Source organism: Equus przewalskii, chromosome 26 (genome assembly GCF_037783145.1).
Source record: "Equus przewalskii isolate Varuska chromosome 26, EquPr2, whole genome shotgun sequence".
NCBI lineage: Eukaryota > Metazoa > Chordata > Mammalia > Perissodactyla > Equidae > Equus > Equus przewalskii.
The window spans coordinates 39,074,800-39,093,079 of record NC_091856.1 but is presented as its reverse complement, the minus strand read 5'-3'; the positions used below and the strand labels follow the sequence as shown (position 1 = coordinate 39,093,079).

Below are 18,280 nucleotides of genomic sequence, written 5' to 3'. Positions count from 1 at the left end.
CACTTGCAGTAGGCCGAAATAACTGGGCTCCAATAACTATTCCCTGCGTGATTTGCTGAGCAAGCAACAGAAGCTGAAACCAAAATGGCCACCTACAGTAAGATAAGGGCATCCATCAAACACAGGAGGTCCGATGAAATGACAGAGAACTTAAAGTTCCTAAAGAGAAGAGCCCAAAACACGGTTCTTATAAGATAAATTATTTTCAAAGACAAACTCAATAAAATGTGATTAAACATACAAACTGGTTTGTGCTATGACAGAAACCAGAAGCAGGAAATAGGGCTCCAGCCCCCACTCTGGCACTGACCACATGTGGGGTCTCCAACGTCTCCAAAAGCACATGAGGGCTGAGGTACATTTACTGCCCTTGATAACCGTTGCTGTGACTCCAGAACCACACACCACACAGAAAGATCCCAAGACCAGCAGCCCTTTTCCACAGGAAAGCTGTGCTTTTAGGGTAGGTGAAAATCCACTTCTCAACATTTACAGTAAATGCTTCTGATTTCTAGATGGCAGAAGCGACTTTCCACCTCTTTCTCATATCAAATATCAACCAAAGACAGGAACAGGAAAGAGAAACATAGACTCAAGTAGGAGACAGCAGAGGCCGTACACAGAACATGAAGAGGAAGATGGCGGATGGAGGAAAGCCGAATCACCCCACAGAGCAGAGGAAGCAGCAACTAAATAAGGGAGTTAGTACGGAGAAGCAGGCTGACTGACCCCACAAAACCATGGAAAGGCTCAGGAGTTGGAGCTGAAAGTCCTCGCAAGGAACACTGGACTGTCAGGTCCCCAGGCCCCTCCTGCACAGTGGGGCGAGCCTCCTCTTCTGAGCCACAGGAGACCAGAGGGCTTGCTCTGTAAAGGCTCCACCAGAAACGTACCGCACTTGGGGACGGCGGGCACAAGGGAAAACAGGAGTAAAACAGGGAGATCAGGTAAAAACGCTACCTATCCAACCATGGGAAGACCCACCTCTTCCCTCTGTCCCTTAAACTAGCTCCAGAACATCTAGCTTACACCACAAAGCAAGAGACCGAAAGATCCTTCTCCAAGGAAACCAAACCAGTAACATTTGGAGGAGAGCCAACAAAAAAAACATTAGTCATCACCCCCTAGTGACAGCAACAAGTAAACCAGCCCCCGAAACACTCAGCTTTCCATTTTTAGTACTTTATTCTTCAAGGTGTATAAAAAGCCAAGGATCACCACACAGTGGAAGGTTTCCAGCATGAAAGAAAGAGACCAAAAGATACAACAGCAAAGAGGGATGCAGGGGAAACAGAAAAAATGCAGGAAACAAAATTTTTTTAATAATTTTTTAAACATCTTAACTGTAATCTTAAATATTTAGCTGAAAGTAAGATATAAGCAAAGATACTGTACACATAAAACAAGAACAGGAGGCATTTAAAAAGTAACAAGAGAACAGTAAAGAACATGAAAATGTGAAAGCAAAAGTTAAAAATTCAGTAAAAAAATTGGAAAATAGTCAAAAATGCTCCCAAAAAGTAGAACAAAAAGATCAAGACATGACAAGGAGAAAGATTTTAAAATTAGAATACTGAGTACAGGAAGTCCAACGTTCAACTAAAGGAACTGGAAAAGGAGAACACAGAGAAAATAATAGAGAACAAACTCTCTATAACAAAAAGGCCTCCATCCCCAGATTTCAGGCGACTCAGTAACCTGACTGATAAATGAAGAAGGCTACCACGAGGCATATCACGAAAATTAGGAAAATCAAGGACACAATGATCCTAAAAGTTTGATGGGAGAATAATGCTTACTAAGGATTAAGAATCAAACTGGACTTGCCAACAGCAACAGTGAAAACCACAAGATACTGGAGTGACAACCCAAATCACTTTCACTCTGGAATGCTGAGTGCAGCCAAACTTACTCTTTAAGTGTGGTGACAGCATGAACACATTTTTCGACGTGCAAGTCCCAAAAGTTTGCCTCCCAGCAAACTACTGGGAAGCTACTGGAGAATGGGTTTCACCACCACGAACAAGTAAACACAGAGGGGAGCCATTAGACGCAGGGACGGTGCTCAGCCCTCGAGAAAGGTGGGGAGAACTCTCAGCATGCCATGTGCACCAGGCCAAGAGAACAGGCCTCCTACCCGGGCCGGGGACCGAGGAGGCAACTGGTGTGCTGGCAGGGTTGAAGGACGAAAATTTCAACTGGGAATCATTTTACAGAATGAAAGGTACAAGAACATTATTCTGAGCTTCAAAGGAAACCAGGTAAGTGAAAAACAAGGCAATTATTAACTTCAGGAAAGAAAAAAAGGTTGTACAAAAAAGAAAACAATTGTAGTTTACCATCCAGCTCAGCATGGCATAATAATGCCCTGAATAGACTGACAGATTCTGGATATGGATTTAACCAAAACTGTGAGTAATCTACCTAAGAAAGAATAAGAACTGAAATTGTCATCTACTACTAGTGGCAGCCAACATATAACCCCTAAAATTGCTGAATGAAGACAGGACAGCAGAGGCATATTATTTAGAAATGTGAAGTACACAACAGAGCATCAAGTGGCTGCTGCCTCTCTGGAAAGGCAGGAGAGGATGGCAGCCTTTTTTTAACATCTTTTAGCACAATTCGACTTTTTAATCTATATGCACGTGCATGTATTATTCCAAGAAACAAAAAATAAGCTTAAAGAAAAAGATACACAGTAGCCACCCTGCTAGCAAAGCACAGAATTTGGCTGGGAAAAGCCTCTGCTGAAAGGTGACATTTCTGGCTCGAAAGCCTCGAGCCACAAAATGGTGGTGGGAGATGTATTCCACTACCCAAGTAATTCTCTTTAGTGTGAAAAGTGGTGACTATCTTTCTAGATCAACAAAAAGAATAACAAATATGCAATTAGGTAAGGGTGAAGCGTCTACTTTGCTGGTTTAATCACTCGGAAGTTAGTGAGCCCAGTAACCATTTCCCAGATGTACTGGCGACAGATGACCCCATGCCTTCCCACTGTCCAGGAGGCCCCTCACCCTATCAATTGCGTCCATAATACTTAGAATCAAAAGCCTAAACCCGGAGCTTTCATTAACAGCATGTGTTGCTCGGGCGCAGGCTCTGGAGCCAGACCACGTGCACCCATCTTCTCAGCCACAAGTTCTGTAACGCTGGGCCTCACTGTGCCTAGCCCCTCATCCGCAAATGAGGATTTAACAGCACCCACCTCCTCGTGAGACTGCTGTCAGGCTTTACTGAGTGAATTCGCAGAAAGCGCTACGGCAGGTCGGCAGGTTGGACACAGGTAAGGGCTTAGGAAGCACAGAATGTCATCATCGGCTCAGTCAAGCCCCTATTCAAGGCTCCTACGGAATCACAGACATCTGGGGCCATCTGCTCACCAATTATTTACACTAAAAACCTACTATTTGCCAGACACAGGACAAGTGCTAGTCCTGTAACTGACTAGGCCAAGTCATTCAGTCTCTTCCGAGTCTCGTTTCCTCCTCTGCTAAGCAGGAAATAGTACCTGCTCCACAGGGCAGAGAGCTCAGCGAGAGGACTTCTCTACAGGGCTCACCCGGTGCCCCGGACACCGTGGGTGCTCAGCAAGCGACCTCATCATTCACCACACATCTCTCCCACAAGCCTCGAAGGGACTTGGGGTTACCTAACTTACCTTTTTGTGCCCAGAGCCTAAGATGTCCCTCGAATGTTGTAAGTACTCAATAAATACTCCTTGCAGCGGGTTGAAGAACTCCCCTGCACCTTCCCAGTTTACTGATATCAACACTCCCAAAAAGAGACAAAGAGAAAGAAATAAAAAGACTGTACGTTACCTGGGTTAAAATACAGTGTTAAGTCTACGCACCAGGTTACCGTAAGAGCTCTTTACCACGTCTCAGGTTTCCCACCGTTAGCAGCCCCTGCCGATACTAGGACACATGGAACAATTTCCGAGAAAACTGCTGGGTCATCACTTTTTCCCAAACTGGTCCCTATGTCAGCCCCAAGACCGCACGACTGCTGCCCTCCCGGGCACGCGCCTCCCGCTCGCGGTCCGGCTCAGCGGAGTTCGGTTCCTGCGCTGCCACAGCAAGGAAACAAACTGTCCCCGGACAGGCGGCGGGCGAAGGCCACGAGCACTAACAAAAGAACGCGAACTTTCACACCCGAAGCCGCGCGAGCGGGCTGGGCGGCAAGAGCCCGAGTCGCGCATTCCCGCCCTGACAGCGGCCGGGCCGGGCGGCACCGCCGGGCAGCAGCGCGCCGGGCCCGCCAACTTTCCGGCAAGACGGGGCCATCCCGCTCGCAGCAGAGCGGAAGGTCAGCGGGCCGGGAGCGGCCGGGACCGCAGCCTCGCCGCCGCGGCGCCCCAAGTTGGCCGGCGCGCCCCACTTTCCCTTTTGTCCTCCGCGCTCCGCGGGCCGGCGCGGGGCGCGGGCCGGCGCGGGCGGCTGGTCCTCCCCGCCGGCCTCGCCCGCCCGCCCCGCACAAAGCGCGCCCGGCGCAGCGCGGCCCGGACGCCCGGCGGCCTCGGCCCGGCCTCGGCCTGAGGCGGCGGCGGGGGAGGCGGGGGAGGAGGCCGGCCCGCGCCCCGCCGCCCGGCGCCCCTCCCGCCCGGCGCGCGCCCCCCGCCGCGCCGGCCCGCGCCCCCGCCGCCCCCGCCCGCGGCCGCCGGCCCGCTGCTCACCTCGGCGTCGGCGGCGGCCATGGCCCGGGCCCGCAGCGTGGCCCCGCCCCTCCCGCGCGCCATCGCCCCGCCCGCGCCTCGCGGCCCAGGGCGGGGCGGGGCCGGCCGCGCGCGTCTGCGCCTGCGCCCGCGCCCGCGCCTGCGCGCTGCGGCCGGACGTGCAGCGTCCGCGGGCGGGCCTGCGCCGGCCGGAAGCAGGCGCGCCGCCGGCTGGGTGAGGGGCGGGGCCGGGAGGGGCGGCCTTCCGGAGCCGTAGCGGCGGCCGGACGTAGTCCTCGGGCTTTCGTCAACGTCCTCTCGTTCTCCATAGGCACTCTGGTGGGCTGGCCGGGGTGGAGAAGGACCCCTGACCTCTAACCCCGGACACACATCGATTCCTCGGCCTTCGCGGAAGGCGGACCCTGACTTGCGTCCGAGGGCGGTGCCTCGGTTGGGGGGAGTGCCCGGCGGGGGACGCGGCGGTCCGGTTACGGGGGTGCCCAGCAAGGGGGTTGCCCCGGTTTGGGGGTGCGCGGCTATGGGAGTGGTCTGGTTATGGGGGTGCCCAGTTGGGGGGAACGCCCAAGCTGGGGGTTGCTCCGGTTGTGGGAGTGCTCGGCTGGGCGGGGGTGTGCTCCAGTTATGAGGGTGCCGGTTAGGGGGAATGCCCTAGCTGGGGGTTGCTCCAGTTATGGGGGTGCCCAGTTAGGGAGACAGCGGTAGTTGAGGGTGCTCCGGTTAGGGGAATGCCATAGCTGAGGGTTGCTCCAGCTGGGGGGGGGGGGGGTCGTGCCTGCTGGGGACAATGTCCTGACGGAAAAGGCTGCCCTAAGGAGGGCGAGGGTAATGTCCCAATGGGGAGGACTGCCCCAGCTTGGGAGGATGTGTCAAGGGGAAGGGTTGCCTCCATTGGGAGTGCTCCGGGTAGGGATCTGCCCCTATTAGGGGGAATGCCCCAGGTCGGGAATCCTCCAGCCAGGAGGCATGTCCAGATTGTGGGAGAGGATGCCCTGATTAGGGAAGGTGCCTCACTAGGAGGGTGTGCCCTGGCTGGGGACAGTGTCCTGACTGGGAAGGCCGAGGGTAGGGTGGGGAATGTCCCAATGGGAGGATTGCCCCCATTGTGGGGTGCTGGGCGGCCTCCCTGAGCGCCCCAAGCTCCCTGCCTGCCAGCCAGTTATGCACAGGGCAAAACCTTTCCTGCAGACCATGCAGCCTTCACTGGACAGCAGCACATAAACTGGCTTAGGCCACCCGCTCCACACTGCCAGACCTGTTTCTCCCATACCCTGGGAGTTGGGGTTCTCTAGCCAATGTTCACAAGAAGAGCTGAAGAGGCCTTGACTCAAAGGATAATCTGTGCACCGCTCCCCTCCCCACAAGTGCTCAGTCTCATGGGAGACAGACTCTAGGAAAATTATTCCACTGACTTGGGCATTGATGATCCACACAGGTGCAGAGGAGGAAATGGACTACCCTGGGTACCAAGGAAACCTTCCCAGGTTTCTTTGGGGCAACCAAAGTCAGTTGATGACAGGCTAGGGACCCCAAGCTCTGTCTGGAGCCTCGGGACAGGAGGCTCAGGAGCAATCGACTTCTGTGCCCTGCACAGCCCAACCTGACCTGCTTTCACCCACGCCTACCTCTCTGGCACCATCCTCTCCTCTCCACTCCTGCCTTGGGCCCTAGTCTGTCCCTTTTCTCTCAGGTATCTGTGTGGCTCACTTCTCCACCGTCCTTGGATCTTAAATACCACTTCTTCACAGAAAGACTTTCCTTCCTACCTCCTTTAAAAGGATGCTGCACCCCAGAACCTCTTTGTTTTACTCCATGATCCTCCATGGTAGTGGTGTCTGTCTTCCCCACTAGGATGTAAGGGGGTTTTGTTTTGTGTTCCCTTGTGTGTAGAACAATCTTGGCGTGCAGGAGACACAATAAGTATTTGTTGAATGAATAAATGAGTTTAGATGTGGAGAAAAATTGTTTAACAGGCAAATAGCAACCATAAGTGAATGTGTCAGAAGTAGGCTACGCCCTCATTGTGCACCATCAGCCTAACTCACCCTACCCTTGTGTGATCACTGATCACTCACGTCAGGTGCTGTTCTCAGCATGACCTGTTAACTCTGTTAGCATCATCAGCTCAGTCCTGAGAGGCGGACACTGTTTTTATCCACATTCTGTACCTGAGCAAACTGAAGCAAGGGAGTGCCTTCAAGAACACACAGCTGTCAAGAGGCAGAGACAAGATTCGAACCCAGGCAGATTTTCCGTTCAACAATGAGGCTACAGGTTCTAGGTACATGGTTGCCTGGCTACAGAGCACGTTTCCAACTGTAAGGAGTGGCCAGTGGGATGTGTGCAAAAGTGATACAACCTACTTCCCAGTCTGTCCCCCAAAAAGTTGGGAGGTGCAGGCTGAATAAGCTGGGTGATGGTGAATTGGAACAGCCACCCTGGACCCAGAGGTGGAAGCCTCAACTTAAGAATGACAGCTATGCCACGAGACCCAAATCTTCCACCTCTGGACTGTTAAACGTACAAGAAATAAACTTATCATGTTACTGGTGGGAGGGGACCTTGACCTGTTCCCTCATAGTCACATGAGCTTCTTATAGATTAAGGTAACTGAGACACCTACCCAAGGTCACTCTTTCACCATATGGCAGAGCTGGAATTTGAACCCAAAGTCTTATCTTAACCCCAATTCCAGTGTTTCCCAAAGCAGGTTCCAGGATCACTGGCCCCGCTGGGCGTTTACGGGCCCTCCCCTGCACTGGAACACATGCAGGATGTCCCTTTGGGAATCATTGCTGTGCAGAACCTGGACTTTTTATTGGCTCTTGGGTCCTTGACGAGAGTCTTTCGAAATACAGGAGAAGTCAGGAGCGGGCTTGTGTGTTGGCACTTGGATGGGAGACAAGAAGTAGCATCCCTCAGGGCCAGACGTGGCAGTGATGCCAGCAGGGACCTGAGACTTGAGGGTAAGGGAATTCCACAGGTGGAGGGGACTTCAGCAAGCCCTCCCCCTCACCCCCACGGGATTTCCTCTGGGCAGAAGGTCTAAACTGTGCTGCCCAGAACTACCGATGCGGGACGGGCCAGCCCAAGGTGTGCGTTCAGGAAATGGATTTGGGGGTCGGGGGGGGGCTCTCTTCTCCTCATGTCAGAAATACATTTTAAATTAACACCGAGGCTCCAGACATGCAAGCTGGGCTCCCAGGGCTTATCCTTAATCAGAACCAGAAGACCAAGTTCCAGCCCTGGCCCTGGGTTAAAGGGAACCGACATGCGCAACTTCCCAGCCCTGTGCGCGCCCGCAGCAGGCCCGCCTTCCTGCCCAAGACACCTCCAAAGAGTAGGGGCCCAGAGCCGAGGAGGGGGTGTGCGCGTCCGGGAGGGGAGAGGGGGCCGGGGAGGGGGTGCGCGCATCCGGGAGGGGAGAGCGGGCCGTGGAGAGGGTGCGCGCATCCGGGAGGGGAGAGGGGGCCGCGGAGGGGGTGCGCGCGCCCAGGAGGGGAGCCGGGCGAGGATAGGCCCCCAGGCTCGGCCTGTTGCGCGCCCACCAGGAGGAGGGCTCCCGAGAAGCCGGCCTGTGCCCAGCTTTACAAACGAAGCGCTTTATTTACACGGCGTCTCTCCAGGCCCCTGGGGCGAGGCTGACTGCAGAGGGGGTTGGGGGGGCCAGTGGCCCGGCAACGGAGGGTCCTGAGTGGGCCGGGCCAGGCCGGGAGCAAAGGCACGAGGCCCTGGGCGCCCGATCCCAGGGCAGAGGTCCGCCCGCACAGAGAAGGCAGCATGGAGCCAGCTCCCAGGGGTCAGCTCCCAGGGGTCAGACCAGGGTCCGCACCGCCGCCGCAGCTCTGTTCATAGGACGGCGGGGCCTCTGCGAGGAGAGAGCGAGGTCTGCATGGGGCCCGCAGCACTCCCTGCCCCCCAGGCCCCAGACCCCCACTCACCACAGGGGTAGCCCCAGGAGCTGTACTCTGGCGGGAGGATCAAGGTACTGGTGGTGGGCACCGGGCCCCCTGAGCCCTCTGCAAAGTAGGGGATGGTGGCACCTGTGGAGATGCACAAGGGAGGGGGCAAAGGGTGGGCAGCAGGGCTGCCATCCTGAGGACGGAGTTCAGGGGCGCCAGGCACAGAGCCGAAGGCGGCCTGTGGTGGCTGCTGCTGCGAGTGGCTCTTGGTGAAGAGGGAGATGGGGTCCTCAAGGTGGGGGCCACTGGCCATGGCCTCATCCTCCTCCTGGGGGGGTGCCGAGGGCACCACCCGGGACAGGGCCCCAGGAGGAGGACTTGGGCCTGGCTGGGGGCTCAGCGGAGCGTGATTCACAGGAATATTGCCGATGAAGACCGGGAGGGTCACTGTGGCTTCAGGCACCTTCAGGGAGACCTGGGGAGGAGGAGGCGTGAGTGGCCAGGCCAGTGCACCCCCCACCCCCCACACCTCTCCCTCTACCCTGAGCACCTGCAAGAAGTAGTCCACGTGGATGAGGCTGCAGCCGGGCAGGGCCGACTGGGGCAGGGCAGGCACCAGGATCTGCTCTTGCCACTGTGCCCGCCTCCAGGCCTTGACGCCCGCCCCCTCCACCTCTGCGATGGTCCGCACATCGTAGATCCAGCGCTTGGCCTTATAGGACACTTTCTGGGGAAGGGCCAGCCTGTGAGCCCGGGAAAGCCAGCCCCTTACCTCTCCTCCAGCCCCGTGAGGACACACCTGGGCAGCCAGAGGGGACTCTGACCTGCAGCAGACTGGCCACCACAGGGCTGGTGTCCTTGCCTGACTGGTTCTCGATGTCAGCCTGCAGCCGCAGCACCTGCCCCACCACATAGCCACGGAGGTCAGTGCTGGCAGTGAGGACCACGGTGCCCGTCTTCACCAGCTTGTAGGAGAACTTCTTGGTGGTGGAGGCTACATTGGGTTGCTTAGGGGAAAAACCAGGAAGGGAGTTGGTGGGTGTGGGAGGCTGGGTCCCTGAAGCCGCTGGACAAGCCCACACAGCCCTGCCACACACTGCCCCTGGACACAGCACAGTCAGCTCAGGACAGACAGACTGCTGCTATTCCAGACCCTGGCCACCTCACCCTGGCTGGAGATGGGGCATCAGGGCAAAGGTGCAGGCCATCCAGGAGGCTACGGCCCCATCCTCACCTCGATGTCTGGGATGCTGTTCAGGTTCAGGGGGCTCAAGATGTAGAACACGCGGCTACACTGGTGATCCTTGGAAAAACGCGGCGTGTCGATAGTGGCCCGCACCTGGTACACAATCTTCCCGAAGGGGCCCTCAAAGGACGTGGGCGCTGCAGCTGGAGAGAGACCAGAGACTGGTACCTAACTGTCACCCGCCCCTACCTCCCACTCACCACCCCACCAACTGTCCCCACCAGGCCCGGCCAGGCTGGGCTCTTACCAGGAAGCAGGAACTGGAATGGGAAGTTGTGTTCTCCAGCAGGCAGGCTCCCTGCAGAGATAGGAGGGAGGTGTGATGGAGAGGGGACCTCCGGAGCACCACAGGGCCCAGGACAGGAGCAGGCACTGCAGCCAACCTTACAAGCTTACACTGTGTCTGGCTGCTGGGTCTCCCAGCCTCTGACTCCAGCACCACAGCAGCACCGGGCTGTGGCCTGAGCAAAGGACGGGACAAGAGCTTTGCCCAAAGAGGGGCAGGGGGGCAGGGCTGTTCCAACCCAAATCCAGCACTAGGGGAAGCGGGCCCCCTTGGGCCACCCAGCCCCTATCAGGTGATGCCCTGTGCCTGCCAGGGAGAGAGATCCAGCAGGTGCACAGCCCTGGGAGAGGATGGGCCAGTACAGATGGGGAGGTGGGGTAGACAGACAGGTCCCACTCAAGCAAGGGGTCACTGTGTGGGGTGAGGCGAGGGCAGGCTCCTGGACTCACCCTTGTCGGCCAGCGACAGAGCGCTGTTCGAGTAGCCCTCCTCCACCACCCATGACGCATCATTGGCCTTGGTGGAGACCCTGCAGGAACCTGTGCAGGTCACTCGGATGGCTGCAAAGGTGGGGGTGGTGTGAGTTCCAGCCAGTTGCTGGCCTGGGTCCGTCCCTGACCCCAGCACAGGGATTCAGGCAGGGCCAGCAGCACCCTGGGGTACTCCCAGGGAGCCAGGATGGTGAGGCACAGAGTTACATCCATCCTGCAGTTCATAACAAGAGGGCCCCTGTGGTCACCCAGATTACCCCTGGGCAACCCCCAACTGATAACCTTGGCTCCCAGCTACCCCTGGGCCCAGCAGACCTGTGAAAACCCAGTTCCCTATAGGAGATCCTTGGGACATCGATGATGAACAGAGACCTATGGGGCAGCTGACCTCCGACCCCATCTTTGTGCTGCCTCACAGGCCAGTCAGTCAGGCTGGGAGGCAGCCCTTCCCACTCCAGGAAGCTAACTGCTAGTCCTCACGCTGCAGGAATGTGGTCAGACCCGCCTGAGCAGATAAGGTATCCAACCAACCGTGTGGTACACTGGAGGGTGGGGACACCCTTGACTTCCTGGGCCAGTACTGCCCAAGAGGGCTGATTTTCTGAGTCCTCTCCCTCACTCCCCAGACCAGGAACCATTTACAGCAGAGGTTGCTGCCACTGTTCTGTGGTCAGGAACTCGAATTCTTTAGTCCAGCAGATGTGTGCCTAGAGCCCACTATGGTCAGAAGGCCGTGGCTGGACAACCAGGGAGGGGACCACAGCTGGAGACCCAAGTAGGGAGGAGGTGGGAGCTCAGTGACAGGTAGCCCTGCGGCTCCACCCCTCCTCTCCCTGCAGGGCTGAGTCAAAGCCAAAGACCAGCTCCTGCCCAGCCCCTCTTTGCCCTCCTCGGACTTGACGGTCAGGTGAGGGACAGATGACTCAGCATCTGATGAGCTCCTGACAGAGCCGCCAGGCAGGAAGAAGCTGTGTCCCAAGTGCCCATGGCCGGGGTCAGCCACACCAGCCATGTCCTGGTTTCCCCAGGCTGGCCCCACCTTGCTGACGCACACCTCTTGATGGTCACACAGTGCACCGGGCATCCCTGCCCACAAACCGTTGGCTGGTCTTCTACCTCTGTTGGCACTGCCAGTGTCCGGCCCTCAGCCTTGGTCCCAGACCAGCCACACCACCCAGACCTCAGCCCCTATTTCTAATCCATGTTGTGTCAGCCATCCCCTCCCAGGGCCAGAACTGGAGTTGCTCCTACCCCAGAAATCTGGGACACCAGTGGTGCTCCTACAGACCAACACAACCCAAGAGAAACAGGAGAGAGAACAGGCAGACAAGGGGACGTGACTGTGAACCAACGAAAGGACGTCTGGGTGATTCCAGGTGCCACACCACTTTAAGAGTCTCTGTGGGGAGGGCGCACACCCCCAGAATTGGCTGCCCTGTGAACGCCGGGACCTACAGAGAATGTCAGAAGGGGCACAGTGGTGGTCCCCAGACAGGTCCAGTGCCAGCCGATGCTGTCAAGTGACCCCAGTGGATGGGACATGGAGCTGAAGAATCGCCCTGCCCACCTCTGCCTGAATTCTCAACCCACGACAGTGTGAGATACAATGAAATAGTTGTTTTAAACCACTTAGTTGAAGGGTGATTTGTTACTTAGGGTTGACCTACGTTGCAGCAGATAACAGGAACAGGTGTCCAACCTCACTAGGAATCAGGGAAACTCTGATGACTTACCATTTTAACCCATCAGACTGGCAAATATTAAATATTTTGACATGTTTGGTGAGAAGGTGGAAAAAGAGACACTCCCTTATGGTGCTCAAACTGTGGGCTGATACGGGGCCTGGAGAAGGAGGCAGATCTGCTGCAGTTTTACACACAACACCAGGGCACCCAGCAGCTCTCCTGAGAATGTCACCCTCTTCACCCAGGAGCCTCGAGCAACACTTCTCATAACAGCAAACAGTTGAGGCATAGCAGACGTGTCCAACAGCAGGGCGGCTAAAACAGTGACCCACCCAGCCTGGATCTGGCCCCCAGAACTCAGGTGAACAAGCCATGGGGCACCTGACCCCAGAAAAACAAACACTGTCAAACCGATCCTTGGGTTATCCCAGAGGGGCCCAAGCTCTGTGACCTTCCCAATGCCCATGCAAAGAGCCCCTTTTTGCACACATGCTGAGGCCCCTTCCGGGACCCTGCCTCAACAAGCAGCCTCCAATCACCATCTGGGAGTCAAACCATCCCATTCCTGTCCACTCTCTCCTCCACTGGGGAACAATGGAGGCACAGGGGTTGGGGACACACAGTGGGCCTGTCCCTCCTACCCCTGGCAGGGGGGTATCTGCTCCTAGAGGTGAGCATGACCATGGCACCAGCATGCACGCCCTGTGGCATGGCCACAGGACGGGGTAAGTGCATTCTGGCAGGTGCAGCCTCCACCTACTGCACAGCACCAAGTACAGGCTGCAAAACAACATACCATGCTGTGCCATCTAGGTTTAAAACGAGTGTTAGTTGTAACAGTGTCCAGATGCATAACGAAAGGCAGGCACTGAACTGACAGACATTCATCTTTGGAGATCTGGGGCTGCCCCGGTTCTCTAAAGAAAATCATCATGTGGATTGTGTTCCAGATGACTTCTGGAAATTTCCTCTTGAGCCAGCACTCCCACCTGTTCAGCAGCCCTCCTCCCTTGCACCTGCTGTCTGACGGGGAAGACCTCTGCTGGCTCCAAAAGTCTCTCACCTGGACCACCTTCAGCCAATGCCCACAAACCTGGGGCAGCCTGGCCTTTGCCATATCCTCCCAGTGAAGCTCTGGCCTGCAAGCCACTTCCCTTTGTCCTATTCCTAGATCTGTAACAAGAGAATAAGAACAGCGCCCACCTCCCACGGTCGCTATGAGGATTCATGGAGTTGGTTCATGGGACTTGGGGAGAATGGCACCTGGCCCACGATGAGAGCTCAGGGAGCTGGCAGAGCTGGCGGCCGGCTGCTGCTGTTGTCGGGGCATCACCCTGCCTTGTCGTTCACCTTGAGAGCAGAACACAGGGCAGCACTGCCTGACCCCCAGCCCCAGGCTGGGCTGGACCTGGGCTCCAGGAAATGGCTCCTTCCCCAGATTTCTTCCGCATCAGCTCCAGAGGCAGACAGAGCCCTCACGGCTGAGTGCAGATACCACTGTCACCCCCCAGACAGGTATTGAGTAGGCAAGACTGGGAGCCCCGCAGGGCAGGCCTGCTGTTCTCCCTTCCTCTCTGTCCTCCTGTGGGGTGGAGAGCCTCCCCCTTGCATCACTGGCTGGTAGTGGGAGCTCAAAAAGTATCTTTTGAATGAAAGAAGAAACAAAAAACCCACGGTGTTTCCTCTCCCACAGCCAGGCAGGGCTGGAGGAAGCCCCAGCACGGCCCCAGCACCCACATCCCCTCTACCCCTGGAGGCAACCTGAATAACACCCTCTCTGGCCCAGCTGGTCGTCCATCTGCTCCCCAGCCCACGGCACCCTCTCCTCCCCTACTCAGGGTCCCGGCTAGCACTCTTATAGTTGGGACCATAGCGGGGGCTCCCTTGGTCTCCTATGGCCCAGCTATCCATGCATCTATATCCCATCTGCCACATGGAGGCCGGGGAGCTCTGCCCAGGCCAGTTACACACAGCTTGGGCCATCCCTTCACTGTGGTCAGCAGTGGCCTGCTCACCCTGGGTCCCAGCTACAGCAGGGCAACAGGGAAGATGAGCCAGGTGGTGAGCCTTATGTGGGGTCTCTGTCACGGCTGTTTGTCCCACCAGCCACGAGCCTGCCCCTCCTTCCTGTGCCCCTGCATCTCGCTCTCCCCTCAGCCAGGAGCCTTCTAGCATCAGGTCACCTCTCAGCTCTGGCTCGTGCCCCATAGAACAGCTGCACTGCCCTGCCATGCACCCTGCCACAGCTGCACCTACCCCCACCCAACGCCAACTAGGGAGACAGGAAAGGAGGTGACAGAGTTACCGGGAGAAGGCTCCACAAGGCCAGACGCCTGACAAGAGGCACCTACACTCAGCTTCTTCCTAGACCCCTGCAGTCTCAAACAGTGGCAAGGTCGGGGGTGAGACCCATCCCGGACAAGGCAGAGGCTACCCAGAGAGGAGGACAGTGGCCCTCAGTCCTCAGTGGGCACCAAAAGCACTGAGCCATGAAATACGCAGGGGCCAGGAGGGGCCCGGTCCAGAGGGAAGCCGGGACGGCAGCTGTGGTAAGGGCCAAGCACCCCAAGGTGGAGAAGCGCCCCAGAAGGGACGTGCCATACAACCTCAAACCTGGAGCCAGTGATCAAGCAGAGAGGCCCTGGGCTGCACTTTGCCCACCCTTCTTGTGCGCCGGGCCGTGAAGTCCCGTCCAGATCCCTGTTCACATCTCAGTGGGCAGATGAGGCCAGCACCTGCGGAGAGCCCTAGCAAGAGCTGCCAGCAACCCGATCCCCAATCCCGAAGTCCCAGATGTCTGCACCAGCAGAGGGACTGAGCCAGAGGAGGCTCAGGTTCAGCTCCTAAATGTCCGCTGGGCCAGGGCGGCGAGGACGAGCTTAGGCTGGGTTTAGTAAGCAGGTGCCCGGTGGGCTCTACTGGGGACCAGCACTCTCGGCGGACTGTCTGTGAAGAGCGAGGGCCTGGCCAGGAGCCTGGGTGTGTGACAGAGAAAGCCCGGCGTGGGCCAGGCCCCAGGTGGGGACCTAGCAGGCGCGGGGCGCAGCGGATTCTGGACCGACAGGGAAGGTCGGAGGCGCGCGAGTGTCCAGGTCAGAGGGGTCTTCAGCAGGTGGGAAAGATCTAAGCCCTCGCTCCCGGCTCCGACCGCCGCGAGGCAGAGAGGGCAGGAAGGGCAGATGCGGAAGGACTGGGCTAGCCGGGCCTCCCGCTCCGCCCCGACCGCCGCCTGCCTCCCCGCGGCGGGTCTGCGCCGCCCGGCCTGCCCCACCCCGACCCGCCCGCAGTCGGCGGGGCCGAGCGGAGCCCATGCGCCCCCGGCCGGAGCAGGGGCAGAAAAGGGCGGCCGGCGGCCACCAGCAGCTGCTTCCGGGAGCCCCGGCCCCGCCGCAGGTGCGGGCCCGGCCACCTGAGCGCGCCCCACCGGCCCTCCCCCGCTGGGACCCCGCGCCCACCTCGGAAGGGCAGCGCCGCCCCCAGGCGCACGCGCACGGCCCCCGCCAGCGGCTCCCCCGGGCTGTAGACGACGCGGCCGTGCCTCAGGCGGACCTCGAAGAGCTGCACCCGCCCCATGCCGCGCCCTGGCCGGGCGGCCCAGCACTGGCCCCCGCCCGCCGGCGCGCTCCCCGTCCGGCCCGCCCCGCCCACGGCCGGCCCCGCCCACCATGGCCGGTCCCGCCCCTAGCCCTCGGCCCCGCCCATCCTACCCAGCCCCGCCCCCAGCCCTCGGCCCCGCCCATCCTACCCAGCCCCGCCCCCAGCCCTCGGCCCCGCCCCGCCCGGCCCGCAGCGGGGAGGGCGGGCGCGCTCGCGGGAACCCGGCGCACGAGCGCCCCCTGCTGCCCGGGGAGCGCGGCCGGCTCACCTGCCGAGGGGCCGGGGGGCCGGGGGGGGGGGGGGGGCGGGCCGGGCCGGCGCCCGCTGCTCACTCTCCGCCCCGGGCGCGGCGGGCTCGCGGGGAGGGTGCACTCCGGCCGGCCGGCCCGCCCCGGGTCTCCCGCGCCCCGCATCGCGGCACGGAAGGACGTCACGAGGGGTGGGCCGGTGTCCGGGCGGGGGCGCGAGGCCCCTGGAGGCCCCGCCGGGTCTCGGCGTCGCTTCCTTCTGCTCGCCGCGGGCGCCGTGCTGGCGCTCGGACGGGGTCCCAGGGGAGCGACGCGGCCCGGGCGCCGGAGCCGAGAGTGCGGATCCCCCCGGCCGCGGCGGGGCGTCGCGGAGCCCCGCTGCCGCCGCAGCGCACGGGAGGAGCGCAGGGCGGACGCCACGGGGCGGGGTGTGCAGGGCTCCGAGACGGGGCGCACGCCGACTTCGCGTTCGGTGGGGAGAGAGCTCCGGGGCGTGCGGCTTCAGTACCCGGGGCGCGCGCGCGCGCGCAGCGTGAGGTGCCTGGGAGGCGGCAGGGGCGCGCAGCTGGGAGAAGCGGCCGCGGGCGCCCGAGGTGGGCGCCAGGGGAGGCCAGGCGTTGGTCCGGACAGCTGGGCGAATGCGGTGGCGTTTCGTGCTGGAGAGGCCTGGCCGTGGTACAGGCTGCTTTGAGGATGGGAGAAAGTGGTGACCAGCAGAGTCCGAGACGCCCATTCGGCACGCGAGCGGACTAGGCTCTTCTACGCGTGTCTCGGGACACTGGAGATTTGTGAAACCCTTGCTGGTGGATGGTAACTCAAGTCAAGGTGCTGATGACGTCAGAGTTTGGGGCGAAAGCCACAGAAACCTAATCTAGCCCTCCAGCAGAAGGAGAAGGAACTGAGAGGCGGCAGGGCTCCGCCGGGCCAGGCTGAGGAAAGGGACGGCCAGAGGAATGGGCAGCCCCAGGCCTCACCAGGCTCCTGGGCATCTGCTGCTCTGGGAGGGAGGGTCCGATCGGCCAGGCTTAAGACACTTTCCTGGCAAAAGTACACAAATGGGGGAATTCCTGAACGAGGAGTTCAGGGTGCCCGTGGGAAGGGGGAGGATTGTGAGCGGCCCAAAAATGCCAAATGTCATCTTCCACACAGAAGTCAAGAAGGAAGTGTTTCCGGAAGTAGGGAGAGAGATTGTGCTGCTGCTGCTGAGATGGAGTAAATGAGGACAGAAAATGTGTGGCCTTTATCCCACATCACCTTTCATCTCCCACAATCGGACCCCTACACCCCTCTGCACGTCCTTTATTCCGACCCCCTTGCGCAGGCATCACATGTTCTGGAAACTGCTGCTGTGCCCTCATAACCACCATCAGCGCACATGCCCTGCTGCTTTTATTTCTAAACATCCCTTTCCTCTTTCTGCTCCCATGTAACCTGGCTTCCCCTGGATATTTACTTTCACACAACCATGTACCTCTGGGTCTGGTTCCTTATCACCGCTTCTAGACCATCCCTCCCCTCAAAAAAAGCTCCCAGCTTTAACTCTCATTTTCTCAGAATCATAATCCACTGCACTCCAAAAGGCAGGGCAGGCCCAAGCTCCTGATTCACTGTGATTCCCATCAGTACCACCCTCGCAGGAACTCTCCCTGACTTCAAAAGCCACACAGGTCATCCTTCCAAGCTCCTGGCCTCTGTCTTAAGATGTCCCCAGAATCTGCTCCACACCTGGCCCTGCAGTGATTTAGGACAGGGGAATATTGACTTGGTGCGTGAGTTAGGTAAAGAAGGTGGTTGGCAGTGTGGGCTCTGGATTGGTTGGTTTGTATGTGAAAAGTGTGTTCACAGGCAAGTCGTTTGCGATCTCTAGGAATTAGCTAGCCCTGGGGAAGGCAGTCTCTCCCCAGCTAGCAAGGCCCCCAAGATTTCAAAGCATCATAAGATACAGAAAATAAAAATCATGACCAAACAGCTCTCATTCCTGTGCCTCCTCTCAAAGAAGCTTCTCCAGCTGACTTGAGCAGCTCCCTCCTGTGGCTTCCTTTGTCTGCAAAGATGTCTGCCAACAACTTGTCCCATTCCTCTACATTCGCACTGTTCCTCTGTCAAAAGGCGGCTCCATCCCCTCCCGTTGAATCTGGGTTGGCCCCGGG

At 58.7% G+C, this 18,280-nt stretch overlaps 2 protein-coding genes across 22 annotated transcripts in view; both read right to left on the bottom strand.

Moving 5' to 3' along the window:
- Positions 1-4,770, bottom strand: part of EHMT1 (euchromatic histone lysine methyltransferase 1) — a 198,759-nt gene extending 193,989 nt beyond the window's left edge. For 5 of the 19 annotated variants that reach the window (XM_070594819.1, XM_070594820.1, XM_070594823.1 and 2 more), the window contains exon 1: positions 4,679-4,732. Coding sequence is in view for 3 of the 19 variants with exons in the window: in XM_070594815.1 (XP_070450916.1) it covers positions 4,679-4,741 (63 nt within the window). In the remaining 16 variants the exon portion in view is untranslated. Of the gene's footprint in view, positions 1-3,664; positions 3,773-3,824; positions 3,921-4,678 lie in introns of those variants that run through there. The other 14 variants (XR_011533244.1, XM_070594818.1, XM_070594825.1 and 11 more) reach the window with 11 other exon arrangements.
- A 2,697-nt stretch (positions 4,771-7,467) lies between these two features.
- Positions 7,468-15,920, bottom strand: ARRDC1 (arrestin domain containing 1). 3 transcript variants are annotated; one of them, XM_070594842.1, is made up of 8 exons: positions 15,741-15,920; positions 10,559-10,669; positions 10,071-10,121; positions 9,812-9,966; positions 9,402-9,584; positions 9,128-9,304; positions 8,617-9,052; positions 7,468-8,543 (listed from the first exon to the last, which is right to left on the bottom strand). In XM_070594842.1, the coding sequence occupies exons 1-8, from the start codon at positions 15,856-15,858 to the stop codon at positions 8,476-8,478; spliced, it is 1,299 nt and encodes a 432-aa protein (XP_070450943.1). In that variant the 5' UTR covers positions 15,859-15,920; the 3' UTR covers positions 7,468-8,475. The 3 variants fall into 3 exon arrangements, with proteins under 3 accessions (XP_070450943.1, XP_070450945.1, XP_070450942.1); XM_070594844.1 differs by lacking the exon at positions 15,741-15,920 and adding an exon at positions 10,916-11,125; XM_070594841.1 differs by having other exon boundaries at positions 7,468-9,052.
- Positions 15,921-18,280: the final 2,360 nt, after the last annotated feature.

Bases quoted from the DNA above. Each gene is read 5' to 3' on its own strand.
- ARRDC1 (XM_070594841.1), bottom strand. From the start codon at position 15,858: ATGGGGCGGGTGCAGCTCTTCGAGGTCCGCCTGAGGCACGGCCGCGTC. The intron at 10,122-10,558 runs GTGAGTCCAGGA...CTATCTCTGCAG, and splicing joins TCTGTCGCTGGCCGACAAGG to GGAGCCTGCCTGCTGGAGAA. The intron at 9,053-9,127 runs GTGCTCAGGGTA...CCTCCTCCCCAG, and splicing joins ACGTGGACTACTTCTTGCAG to GTCTCCCTGAAGGTGCCTGA.